Genomic DNA, 14,481 nt, shown 5'->3' on the forward strand with positions numbered 1-14,481 from the left:
AACCGAGCAGCAGGACCGCTACCTCCTCCTTGCACAAAGGCGGAACAGGAGGAGCACTGCCAGAGCCCTACAAAATGACCTCTAGCAGGCCACAAATGTGCATGTGTCTGCTCAAACGGTCAGAAACAGACTCCATGAGGGTGATATGAGGGCCCGACGTACACAGGTGGGGGTTGTGCTTACAGCCCAACACCGTGCAGGACGTTTGGCATTTGCCAGAGAACACCAAGATTGGCAAATTCGCCACTGGCGCTCTGTGCTCTTCACAGATGAAAGCAGGTTCACACTGAGCACATGTGACAGAGTCTGGAGACGCCGTGGAGAACGTTCTGCTGCCTGCAACATCCTCCAGCATGACCAGTTTGGCATTGGGTCAGTAATGGTGTGGGGTGGCATTTCTTTGGAGGGCCGCACAGCCCTCCATGTGCTCGCCAGAGGTAGCCTGACTGCCATTAGGTACCGAGATGAGATCCTCAGACCCCTTGTGAGACCATATGCTGGTGCGGTTGGCCCTGGGTTCCTCCTAATGCAAGACAATGCTAGACCTCATGTGGCTGGAGTGTGTCAGCAGTTCCTGCAAGACAAAGGCATTGATGCTATGGACTGGCCCGTCCGTTCCCCAGACCTGAATCCAATTGAGCACATCTGGGACATGATGTCTCGCTCTATCCACCAACGTCACATTGCACCACAGACTGTCCAGGAGTTGGCAGATGCTTTAGTCCAGGTCTGGGAGGAGATCCCTCAGGAGACCGTCCGCCACCTCATCAGGGGCATGCACAGGCGTTGTAGGGAGGTCATACAGGCACGTGGAGGCCACACACACTACTGAGCCTCATTTTGACTTGTTTTAAGGACATTACATCAAAGTTGGATCAGCCTGTAGTGTATTTTTCCACTTTAATTTTGAGGGTGACTTCAAATCCAGACCTCCATGGGTTGAAAAATTTGATTTCCATTTTTTAATTTGTGTGATTTTGTTGTCAGCACATTCAACTATGTAAAGAACAAAGTATTTCAGAAGAATATTTATTTTATTCAGATCTAGGATGTTATTTTTGTGTTCCCTTTATTTTTTTGTGCAGTGTAATATGAGAGAGAATATAGAGTATACTGTCCCATGCTGGCAATTGTAGTTTTGCAACAGCTGGAGAGCCTCAGGTTGGCCCATCCCTGCTCTAGATTTTTGGGCTTTGGGACATGTATCTGAGTTATACATTTGGATGCAGTTGTATATATTAGAAATGCACATGCACTTCTGGGCTGAAGAGTTAGCCATTAGCAGGTTTGTTTTGATACCCCATAGGCGCTACACGTTCCAGAACTAAACAGGGAAGCATGGAAACAAATAGCAACCATATGCTACCGTATAGTTACTCAGTTCTGTACATTTGCTTTACTTTTAGTGTACCTTTTAACTGTATTAATAAATGTGGTGACTGCTGACCAGTGAAATTACTGATGTATTCAGCTGTAAATGTTTTGTAAGGGGTCCAATAAAAGTTGCTAACATTTGCTTATCTCACTGTTGGGACAAAAACTGTCAATCAAGTTAGGCCTCTTTCACACTTGCGTTGTTGGGATCCGGCGTGCACTTCCGTTGCCGGAGGTGCCCGCCGGATCTGGAAAAACGCAAGTGTACTGAAAGCATTTGAAGACGGAACAGTCTTCCAAATGCTTTCAGTGTTACTATGGCACCCAGGACGCTATTAAAGTCCTGGTTGCCATAGTAGGAGCGGGGAGCAGCATACTTAGTCCGTGCGGCTCCCGGGGCGCTCCAGAATGACGTCAGAGCGCCCCATGCGCATGGATGACGTGATCCATGCGATCACATGATCCATGCGCTTGGGGCGCCCTGACGTCACTCTGAAGCGCCCCGGGAGCCGCACGGACTGTAAGTATGCTGCTCCCCTGCTCCCCACTACGCTTTACCATGGCTGCCAGGACTTTAGCGTCCCGGCAGCCATGGTAACCATTCAGAAAAAGCTAAATGTCGGCTCCGGCAATGCGCCGAAACGACGTTTAGTTTAAGGCCGGATCCGGATCAATGCCTTCCAATGGGCATTAATTCCGGATCCGGCCTTGCGGCAAGTGTTCCGGATTTTTGGCCGGAGCAAAAAGCGCAGCATGCTGCGGTATTTTCTCCGGCCAAAAAACGTTCCGTTCCGGAACTGAAGACCTCCTGATGCATCCTTAACGGATTTCTCTCCATTCAGAATGCATTAGGATAATCCTGATCAGGATTCTTCCGGCATAGAGCCCCGACGACGGAACTCTATGCCGGAAGACAAGAACGCAAGTGTGAAAGAGCCCTAAGCCATACTGCCTCTGTGCATTGCCCTAAAAGCTACTAGAAGAATGGATCATATTCAGAAGTATGGGTAATGGCAGCATGCATGTACCATATTTTGTTTTCTTCATTCGTAGTGCAACCTGGCCAGAAGGAGTTCGTCGTTTGTCCAATTCATATTTAAAGGACCCAATGATGGTGTATGTTGGGACTCTGGATTTAGCTGTAAGCTTATTTTTTCATCCCCCTTCCCCCCTCCTTCCTGTTTGTAGTGTTAACAACAAAGCAACCAACTGGAACCTGTTAGATCCCTGCTCCGGTGCTCCCCGGAGGTCTGTTTACTTGGCTTTAACTATGATGTGTGTGTCTAACTACATGGTCTCTGCAACCAATTACTAGCCGTGGTGGTGCAATTGGCTGCAGAGGTGACTCACGGAGGCCATTTATCACCAGTGTACTGGCATAGTTTATAGTATGTTAGAAATACAGGGGGAGATTTATCCCCGGGGTTTTAATCCGGTCTTTGAAATCTCCTGCACTGCTGGGGGATGCAACTAATTTACAACGTCATAAATTAGTCACATTCTCCGGCACTCCATGTGCCAAAGAGAAATCTACAGCAATTCAGAGCTGCCATAGATATCTGTCCTTCATTTGTGCCTGAAAACAAATGCAAATGAAGATAGGCTGGCCCCACTCGTGGCACGACAACTTTTTAAAAGCGGCGCAGAAACACCACTTGTAGCAAAATTTGTCACAAATGGGTGTTTAAGAGGCGCAAGGAGATGATAAATCTTCCCGCAGTCCAGTAGCATTTAGAGATTTCAAGTAGTCAAATGCGATGTATCTTGTATTAGCAAGAGAATTTAAATGGTCTGCAACTTATTTGCTCATTATTTATAAAAGACAGACCGTATCTTCCCGCCGTCGTTATTTGCTCCAGTAATTTATTATTGACGTCTCAGTGATGACACATCCCTCAGCACTTAACAGACAGTCATTACTCACTATCCCCAGTGGGGCTCAGAATCTAAACTTTCTCTAAGGTTTCTTTCGCACGTCCGTTTACGGGACGTTTTTTGCGTTCCGTATACGGTCCATATGCGGAACCATTCATTTCAATGGTTCCGCAAAAAAAAGGAATGTATTCAGTTTCCATTTTTCCGTTCCGTTGAAAGATAGAACGTGTCCTATTATTGCCCGCAAATCATATTCCGTGGCTCCATTCAAGTCAATGGGTCCGCAAAAAAACTGAACACATACGGAAATTCATCTGTATGTCTTCCGTATTGTTCCGTTTTTGCGGAACAGTCTATTGAAAATTTTATGCCCAGCCAAATTTTTTCTATGTTATTACTGTATAGGCCATACGGAAAAACGGAATGGAAACGGAAATACAACGGAAACAAAAAACGGAACAACAGATCCGTGAAAAATGGACCGCAAAACACTGAAAAAGCCATACGGTCGTGTTAAAGAGGCCTAAACCAGTGTACTGGGGATATCCATGCAGACACAGGGGGAGCATACTAACTCCATGCATAGGTTGCCTTAGGTCCTGGGCTTGAATCCAACCAAAGTGCTGCAAGAGATTTGTACTAACCACACTCGAAATATAGAGAATAAGACATGAAGAATGCTTCTCACTATGTGTTGATTCATAATTTTGGTCTGTTGCATATTCTTTTCAGCTTTTTAGTATTCTCGCGTGCATTAATGCTCATTCTATTTCTCTAGGCTGTCAATACAGTTGAGCAGAAAGTTCTAGTTATCGCAGAAGAGGAGAAGAGAGCGTTCATGCTACATTTTATCGATTCCTTAAAACCTGAAAATAAAGTCATCATATTTGTGGGAAAGAAGCTGATGTATGTTTGCTATGCTAAACCCTTGTTTGTTTGAACTTTAAAGAAACCACACTGCTGTGTACACATGCCTGAGTGAAATGCTGATTTTCTGAATGGCAATATGTATGTTGAAGTAACACCTTTTTGGTTAGCTTTGTTACCAGACAAAATACCATGAGTAATCTATAGCTTGCATGGTTCAGTATGTGATTTCTGTGCTAGGGTTGAGTTAGTTTTTTTGTTTAATCATTTAGCACAGGACCATGTTATATGGCTGTTGCTTCTCCTTCTCACCAACTTATACACATTCACACTGTGTAGAGATAATATAGAGTGCTACGTCTCACTACTTATGTGGTTAGCCACAAACATTTTAATGAATTGAAATAGTCATTTAAAAAAAAAAAAATTTTTGTTCAGGCAGTTAACTGGGAAACAGACATAGCTAAAGACACACACACACCACACACACACACCCACCACACACCACCCCCACACCCCACCACCACACCACCACCAACACACACACACACACACCCCACCACCAACACACACACACACACACACCCCACCCACACACACACACACCCCACCCCCACACACACACACACACCACCCCCATACTTTAACCCTCAAGGCAGAAAGGAACAGAGCAGCTCAGCTCCTCTATGACCTGGCCTGCCAGAGTGCTGCCACAACTGTGTGTCAGACGCTCATTGTGTGACCCTTCTGGTACCACGGGTGAGCTAAAACTAAGAGGATGAAGATGGGTGAGATTTCTGGATTTGGACTAGTATCCTTTCAGCTCTTTCCCCCATGCTGTTCCCTTTCTTCCCTCTCATAAAAAATTCTGCAGCAGCGGTGCTTTGTTCCTCTTTTCATTTCAAGGAGATTTTTGTCCAGGTCCTCTGTTGCAGTGCTTTCCTCTAGCATTTAGAGTTGCTAGGTTGTTGAATCCACTATAAAAGTCTCAAGGATTTTCTCACCGTGTGGTGAGGACTTTCCAAAGGCAAGAAACCGTATTTGTCCAAGACCGATTATAGGACTTGGAAGTGCTTCTTCCAGTGGTGTGAGTAGCGTTAACTCCCTCTTTGTTTTTTTTTTTTTTTGTCTGGGATCCTATTCTTTCTTCGTGTTTTGGACTTGGGGCATGGACTTAGTTCACTCAAGGTTCAGGTCTCTGCTCTACTATTCAATCTTTTCTCCTAGAGGTCGCCCACGAGGCTGTTTCCCATCATCCTCTCACCTGGTTTTTGGATCTTAATTTGGTCCTAGGTTCCTTGCAGTTGGCTCCGTTTGAGCCTTTTAGGGAAATTCACATTTGTTTTGTCCCCAGGAAAGTGACAGTCTTGGTTGCTGTCTCCTCCATCAGATAGGCATCTCAAATGGCCTTTTTTTTTTTTTTTTTTTTTTTTTTTTTCTTTTGCAATTGTCCTTTCCTGGTTCTTAACCAGGATAACAGTGTTCCATTTTGTGCCTTTCTTCCCCAAAGTTGTATCATATCTACTTTTGAATTAAGGCATTGTGTACAGGTGTTCTCCTGTAATCTTGTTCTTCTCCCGCTTTAATGTGAATGTTGTCAGGGCTCCTTGAGTCTATTTGTCTCTAACGTCTTCCGTCCATCAATTGGATTCTTTATTTTTTATTCCGGACATCCCTTGCAATGGGCTGGAGGCCTCTGAGGCCATCTTTGGTGAGGCCTCCCACACCAAGGGAAGGGGTCATAGCTTATTTTACCAGTGCAGTTGTTGGACAATGTGTCTTCAGGTGTGCAAGGCTATGTAGTCTTCACTTCACACCTTAACCAAATTTTACAGGGTGCATACTTTTGCATGCTTGGATTTATATATTTTTTAGGTTACTCACCTGTAAAGATTTTCTGAGTTCTTTGGGGGATAAAGCTAGCACAGAGTTATTAGTTGTTTTGTTCCTTTCTATTGAGTGCCCCATTGATATTTCTCTGGTAGGAGGTGCTAACCTTTTTAGCTCTGTGTGTAGGAGCAAAGTGAAAGTGCAGCCTGGATGGAAAAGATTGCTGTGAGGCTGTGATAATGTAGCATGGCGTGCAAACGGTGCTGCTCATCAGCCAAACCCCACCAGTCCATCCTCTGTGCTTTATTCTGTTAACATCTTCAGCTCTGTGTGTGCAAGAGCTATCGGCTGTGTATAGGATCGTCATTTATGGCACCCAGAGTACAGAGGAGATCTGAGACTGCTCTTTAACTACCTGCTTTGAAGTAACCCATCTAGCTGAGAGTTACGCTGGGTTCACACCTGAGCATACTGGATGGAGCGCTCTGTATGCGCGATTCTACGGCCGTCTCACATACGCAGCTCCTGTGCAAGCGAACGCCCATTGTCGCGCGTTCCTGGAAGTCTATGTACGGGAAAGCGCTACACTATGCCCCAAAGAAGCTCCTGTACTTCTTGGGGCGTAGGGCGTTTTACAGCGCGTTCGTACGCGCTATAAAACGCTCCAATGAGGACCATCCTGTGACCCCCCCCCCCCCCCCCCCCCCCCCCATGTCGGCGATCGCAGCAAACCGCAGGTCAATTCAGACCTGCGGTTTGCAAAGTTTCTGATCCCCGCGGTATGTGACCACGGGGATCAGAAACTTCAAATAACCTTTTATTTCTTGTGCATGGCATTGGGGGACACAGCACCATGGGTATATGTCCAACTACCACTAGTAGGCGACACTAGACCTAAAAAGTGTTGGCTCCTCCCCGTTGGGCTATACCCTGTCCACAGGCACTAGGCTAATCATTCTTGTTCTAGTGTCCGTAGGAGGCAGGCCTGACCTGCCCTTTTTGCGCAGGTCATCCTGTTACTTTATTTTATTTTTTCTTCAATCATTTTTTCTTCTCTGCAGGTTCCGGCCTGCTGCAGGGGTGGCTCCATCGTGTTCCACTTTAGTTGCCCCCCCCCCCCCCCCCCCCCCCCCCCCCCCCAGGCCTGGGCACGTTCACCCCTCTCTCTCTCTCCCTTCCCGGATACCTGCATCTGTTAGCTGTATCCTGACCCCAGAAGCCCCCTGGCCTTCCGTTTTATTTATTTTTTCTCTGTTAGTCGCTTCTCCAGTTCTCTCCCCCACCTGGCCCCCGTTAGTTGCGGCAGCTTCGGATCACTTCCGCGATCGTGGCCGTCCGTCTCCGGCCGCGCTCTACTAATTGAGGCCCCGGCTTTTCGGGCCTACTAGGCCGCAACTCCCCGCCCACTCCTGAGCTTCCCAGGCTTGCTCTGTCTCCTCCCCTCCATGGGGGGAGCCTGGGAGGGGCCTCTCCTGCCTGTCGAATCCAGCTCCTGCGCGGGTTCCCTGCTCTGACTCAGAGGGGCGGTTCTTCCTCCGGCTGCCGGCTCCTTCTCTCACCGGGTCGCCATCTTCTGCTCTCCTGCATGGGGCGCGCTGTACAGCTCCTGCGGTCTGGTAGGCAGCCTCTGGCTGATTTGCTTATGCAGGCTCCTCCCCCCCTCCCCCTTCTCTCAATTGTCTCATTCTCCTGCAGCCCTGACCACCTGATCTATAGCTGCTGCAGCACCTCTTGGGAATGTGGCATCCGGGGCTAGATAGGACAGCCCTGCTGCTCTATAAGGGCCTCCTCTCCCAGCCTCCGTATTTCACGTGCGTCCGTTGTCTACGGAGGTTTCCATGTGGTCTGCTTGTTCCCCCCTCCCACCCTTTTGTGTAGGTCCCCCTGAATGGGCTCCCTCCCTGTCGAACCATGGGAACCTTGCCTGACTCTCCCAATCCCTGGTGGAGTCGCTGGACCGCTACCTTTCCTCGCTGGACGTCCTTCCTGATGAGTCAGGGACAGAACCACTGAGCGCCACACACCTGCCTGGTAGGGGAATTTTCTGCTGATTGCTCTGACATCAGACAGGGTTCCGTAGTTCCTTCTGTGTCCGGGTGTTCCCTTATATTCTCTGCTTAGTTGTACTATATGACAGAGGGCAGTTCCCTTGGACCTTGCTATTGTCTGCGCCTGTCAGGTACTTTCTTCCCCGGGGAGTCTTCTGTATGTCGGTAGCAGCTGGTTTCTACATTTCGTGTAGTCACACCCAGTTTCTTTCATAGCGACTTCGCCATTCCTTATGCATATGGGTGTCTGTCGATTTAGTGGTACAACCCAAGCCGCTGTACTTGCCCTCCCCGGGACAATGTATGCAGATTGCTAGCCACTATTCTTGGAATGGCTAGTTGTCCATGACCAATTCCTTCCCATATGGTGGTTCTTTTCATTTTTTCTTGGATATTATGGCTTTTGTTGTCCTCTGCTGGTTCAGTTCCTGGTTCCTTGTGAGCCCATACCGGGTACTCCTTTCTGGATTCCCTGTCCCCGTTCATTTGACCACACAGATTCTGTATGATAATCGTTGTTTGGGGGGGCCTGGGTTGATTGTTCCCCTTGTAGGTTCCAATAGCCTTGTGAACCTCTTGGGATTTGTGTCTATCTTCCCATCCTCCCACGTCAAGTATCTGGTATTGAGTGGTTTAGTGCTACGGTTTGCATTTCCACCTTATGGGATCCTTCGGGAGGGACTTCCTCCTGTTGGTAGAACCTTCCTCCTTAGACTGTTGGGAGTGCTCTCCTTCTCCTCCCATGTCTCTCAGTCCAGTGTATCCCTGCTGAGATTTCCTGGGCCTGCTTCTGGTCCCCCTTTTTTTTCCATGATACTTCGTTTGGCCAGAGTTTCTCCGGTCTTGCGCTTCTCAGCGATATTTTGTTTTCAGAGGCTCGTTCCTCATCTCCTGATTTTGGGATGCAGGTCTTATCTTTTCTCTTTTCCTGGCATTTACTTACAACCCCCTCCCTTTCCAAGGGTTGGCGGTTTCCCTTAGCGTCTCTGGGGTTTTCTCCTTTCAATAGGGCGCTTAACTTCATAATTTGCTTTGCGGTGAGGGGAGACCTGCTCCGTTCACATGTGAGCCTTGCTATGGCTTCCCTCACTCGTTTGGCCTTCAGTGATTCCATGTTTCCTTGCTCCCCTGGCCTGTCAAGGGTTGGCCACAGGGTGTTTGTGCTTTAGCCTGAGACAATTAGAATATTAGGTAGCTCCAATACGCGGTGCTGTCCTACTTTCTCTCCAGCCTTTGGATGAGCTGGGTGTTCCCCTTTGCCGCCTTCTTGCATTTGGGACTTTCTCCCAGGCATTTGTCCTGGGGTGCTGGCAGTCTTCGCTGTTGCTTCCTTGGGGTTTCTCCCTTGTTATGAGGCTTCTTGCCTATTCCGTGCATTTCTCCTGTTGGGTCACATGGTTCTCCTGCACCTGTATGCCCAACTGGTGGCATGGCTGTTTATTTCCCACCCTCGGGGACTGCTTTGGGACGTCCCATGGTGCTGTGTCCCCCAATGCCATGCACGAGAAAATTGGATTTTTTTTGTACTCACCTTAAAATCCTTTTCTCGTAGTAGGCATTGGGGGACACAGATCCCACCCTATGTTTTTTACTTCCACTTCTCCGGGCTGGTCTCTTGATTTTTCCCGGTACGGGAGTTGTTGGTTCCTTGCCTTTCTTCTCTCTCCTACTGCTTTTGGTACAAACTGATTAGCCTGGTGCCTGTGGAGAGGGTATAGCCCAACGGGGAGGAGCCAACACTTTTTTTTATGTCTAGTGTCGCCTCCTAGTGGTAGTTGGACATATACCCATGGGATGCAGGTCTTATCTTTTCTCTTTTCCTGGCATTTACTTACAACCTGTGTCCCCCAATGCCTACTACGAGAAAAGGATTTTACGGTGAGTAAAAAAAATCTAATTTTTGTAGGTATTACTATGTATTATAGAAGTAAAGAAATTGAAACTTGGAAATTTGCAATTTTTTACAAATTTTTGGTAAATTTGGTATTTTTTTTATAAATAAAAATTTATTTTTTTGACTTCATTTTACCAGTGTCATGAAGTACAATATGTGACGAAAAAACAATCTCAGAATGGCCTGGATAAGTCAGTGTTTTAAAGTTATCACCACTTAAAGTGACACTGGTCAGATTTGCAAAAAATGGCCTGGTCCTTAAGGTGAAATAAGGCTGTGTCCTTAAGGGGTTAAAGGGAGTCTTTCACGCCGATTCACTGTATTAACCTAATAACAGACTTATGTCCACGGCATCCCCCCCTATTAAAACTGTGCTTACCGTATGTTGCTTGCTATCATAGTTCTGCCGAAAAACACTTTTAATCCATATGCAAATTAGGCTGTGAAGGTGCCCAGGTTACGCCGCCCCTGGGCACCTTCACAGCCTAATTTGCATATGGATTAAAAGTGTTTTTCGGCAGAACTATGATAGCAAGCAACATACGGTAAGCACAGTTTTAATAGGGGGGATGCCGTGGACATAAGTCTGTTATTAGGTTAATACGGTGAATCGGCGTGAAAGACTCCCTTTAAAGAGACATTTTGGAAAGGTTTTTTTCAATTTTGTTTGGGGGGGGGGGGTGTTAAAGGGTGTCTCACTTCAGTAAGTGCCATTTATCATGTAGAGAAAGTTAATACAAGCCACTCGCTAATATATTGTTATTATCCATATTGCTTTGCTGGCTGAATTCATTTTTCTATCATATTACACTGCTCGTTTCCATGGTTAGAGACCACCCTGCAATCCATCAGTGGTGGTCGTGCTTGCACACTACAGGAAAAAAGCATCAGCCTTTCTGGTGGCTAGGAACTTGGAAGCGCACATAGGCTGGTGTTTTTTCCTATACTGCAGGCATGACCACCACTGAGGGATTGCAGGGTGGTCTGTAACCATGGAAACGAGCAGTGTATAATGTGATGGAAAAATGAATCCAGCCAGCAAAGGAAGCAATATGGATGACTGCTTGTGTAGTGTAATGTATGCATCTGTGTATATGGAATTGCTAGGTACATGAGACCTAAAGCTTAGATCTTCAATATAAAAAGAGAAAAGAGCTATGAGTTCTGTCAGTAGAGACATTTTCCTGTTGGAGCCTCTTTTATATTTTTCAATGATTGCATATTGGATTATCAATATTATCAAGATAGAGTGCTGATAATAATCTTAACTGCAACATTAGAAGTCCACAGATGTCCTTGCAAGAAGAGATCAGAGCCCATGTAGACAAAGGCTGCTGGAGCACTGAATGTATTTCTAACTGGCAACAGGAAATATGGCTTCCACCAATTCAAATGTAAATCTAATGGTGTGTTCTGGTCCTCCATCTCTACCAAATATGTGTATATCTAAAGGGGTTGTGTCACTTCAGCAAATGGCATTTATTGTAGAGAAAGTTAATACAAGGCACTTACTAATGTATTGTGCTTGTCCATATTGCCTCATTTTTTGGCTTGATTCATTTTTCAATTGCATTATATGGTGCCCATTTTCAGGGGATACGGTCACCTCTGCAGTGCAGATAAGAGGTGGCTGGCACAGGAGCTGCTGCGCATGCATGCATACCTATGCACGGATCCACGTTCCCAAACACCGGAGAGGCCGGTGCCTTTTTCCTATAGTGTTCAAGCAGGGCCACCACTGCTTGATTACAGGGTGATCGTTACCCCTGTATACGAGCAGTGTATAATGTGTTGGAAAAATGAATCCAGCCAGCAAAATGCTGATGTGAGACAACAACCCCTTTAAATCCTACAGAACCAGGACAATTTCCATGTTCAGTTTTTTTTTGTTTTGCTTTTACTCCTAGTGCCATACCTTTTTTTTTTTTTTTTTTTTTTTTTTTTTTGTGTGAGACAAGTTGTACTTTGTATGGTACCATTTACTACTGCAAACCATGTAGTGGGAAGCTGGAGAAAAATTCCAAATGGGGTTCAGTTAGAAAACAAACACTTCCACAGTTTTATGGGTTTGTTTTTACAGTGTTTTCCGTGCTGTAAAACTGACCTGTTCCCTTCATTCTCCAGGACTGTACGGTTGCAACAATATCACATTTTATATAATTTTATTGTGTTTTTAATACTGAAAATAAATATTTAAAAAAATATATTTTTTTTCTTTGTATCGCCTTACTAGAATTTAGAAATTAAAAAATTTTTATTTTTTTTTACAGTTTAAAAAAAGATTCCTCCAGGGAACTTTAACATGCGATCATAAGATTGCTTCTCTCAGACTCTCATGCATTAGCGCTATGTTCCTATGCCCCATCACAGTTAGGGTCTTCATAAGAACATAACTTTGCCATCCTCTGATCCTTCAGGAAACAGAGGCTGCCACAGGGAATGAACGTCTCCTGATCGGCGATGGGGGCAGTCGTTCCATCCCGTTGAAGCACTGTGCTCCTTGGTTTTTGGCTCTCAGATGCCGTGGTCACATTTGAAAGGTTTAAATACCTTGGGCGGAAACACCTATGCCAGCAACATTTTGGATGCTAAAGCTTTTATTCATAGGTGGAAAACAAACAAAAACCAAATTAGAACTGCAGTCACATGCAAAGGGGGCAGTATATTTTCCCGATTGGATGAAAAACTGTTATTGGAATACAGCACAGCATAATGATTCTTTTAAGGAAACAATGGGGGAGATTTATCAAAAGTGGATCAAAGGAAAACTGGCTTAGTTGCCTATAGCAACTAATCAGATTGATCATTTCCTTTTCCAAAAGAGCTCTGAATGAAAGGTGGGATCTGATTGGTTGCTATGGGCAACTAGACACTTTTCTACAAATTTAGATCTCAAGAACTTGGGAAGTGACAAGGCTTCAGGCCAACTAGCACCCTTGTGTTGGACCTACTTATGGTGCCCTGTATGGGTCAGAGAGTGTATGCCACTGGTTTACCTCTTACAGACCTTTTCAATCTGAATTAAGTCTGAATCTTTTGAAAGTAGGCCAATATTTTGACTCTTTCCCCTTTTCTAGTGATAAATCTTTTTGGCGCTTACATTTTCCTTTTCTGGTGCACTATTGAATATCACAGCCTAAGACGAGGTTCTGGCGGGATAGTCAGTTGCAGATTCCAACAAGAAAGGCTGATATATGGCAAAATGCCAGTATTCACGGCAGGCACTCGACGGACCCTATTAAAGAAAATGCCCATATGCTGGATTTGTTGGTTCTGGTATTTTGTTCCTATGCTGGAACAGAATACCAGAATCCTTGCACAGATGTTCTTAGCATTTATTCTTTACCCATTGCTACATTCCTAAAAGGCTGAGATGAACTATCTACTTGCAGAACTTAAGCGAGAAATCATAAATCATGATGTCTAAAGGAAACCCATAACCTGGCTATAGGGAGAAGTGGTAGAAAGAATAATTACAGAGATGTATAAAAAGGCTTCCTGCTCCTGTGTGAATTCTCTCTTCATGGTAGTCACATAGAGATTCTATCAAACAATAGAAAGCATTTTTCAGCTTTGTGTGCCGTTTGTATTTGTGACTCTACTTGCAGACAGATGTTTTTTTCATAGTATAGATAATGTATCTTACTTGATGCATTCTTTGTTCTAGTGTTGACGATTTAGCCAGTGACTTCAGCCTTCAAGGAATTCCTGTTCAGTCTTTACATGGTAATAGAGAGCAATGTGATCGAGAACAAGCACTGGATGATTTTAAAACTGGTGAGATACATTGTATGTTATTTACTGATGTTGTACATGTATCCTAAAATGGGAAGAATGCTGCAGTATGTACTGTTATTTTTCTTCTCAAAGCAATGGACACCCCATTTGTCATGTGATAGATGAGCACTTTGTTACGGTGTTTGTTTTAGCTATTTGTTGACGTTATAATTAAATTCAAAAGGAACTACATTATCTTTGAGGAAACCCCATCCTAAGAAGCATAATGGATATATTCCTGTATACAATCACCTTTTGAATGCAACTGATTTTGATGCCTTCCAAGCTCCGATGTGATTTTGACACCAGATCAAGTTAAAGCACTGGTTGCCTTTTAAAGGGTTTGTGTCATCTCACACATTGGAGGCATATCGCTAGGATATGCCATCAATGTCAGATAGGTGTGACTCCCACCTCTATCTGTAGAACAGAGCCCCCACAGTGAACAGGAGTGCATCATACATACGCAGCGTGCTCTCCATTTACTTCTATGGGAGTTCCGAAAATAGCCACGCAAGCGCACTCCGCACTTTTCCAAAGTCCCATATAAATTAATTGAAAGCACACTTCACAAGTGCAACCATCACTCCATTCCCTTCTATTGGACTGCCAACAGTAGCCAAGCCAGAAACAGTCACATAGAAATGAATGTGGAGCACAATGTGCACGCGCAGCTACCACTCCATTCTCTTCTATTGGGCTGCTGAAAATGGCCGAGCCAGAACCAGTCACATAGACATTAATGGATGGCGGCCTCGCATGCACTATGCGCTATAAATAGGTATGGGTGCCAGAGGTGGGAGACTTGCCCATCTG

The 14,481-nt window shown here is 45.3% G+C and overlaps 1 protein-coding gene across 1 annotated transcript in view; it reads left to right on the forward strand.

The window, feature by feature from the left end:
* DDX43 (DEAD-box helicase 43) overlaps positions 1-14,481 on the forward strand; it is a 162,207-nt gene that overhangs the window by 124,757 nt on the left and 22,969 nt on the right. Inside the window, exons 11-13 of the mRNA XM_040430038.1 lie at positions 2,428-2,515; positions 4,028-4,155; positions 13,556-13,665. Coding sequence (XP_040285972.1) covers positions 2,428-2,515; positions 4,028-4,155; positions 13,556-13,665 — 326 coding nt within the window. The remainder of the gene's footprint in view (positions 1-2,427; positions 2,516-4,027; positions 4,156-13,555; positions 13,666-14,481) is intronic.

Source organism: Bufo bufo, chromosome 4 (genome assembly GCF_905171765.1).
Source record: "Bufo bufo chromosome 4, aBufBuf1.1, whole genome shotgun sequence".
Lineage (NCBI taxonomy): Eukaryota > Metazoa > Chordata > Amphibia > Anura > Bufonidae > Bufo > Bufo bufo.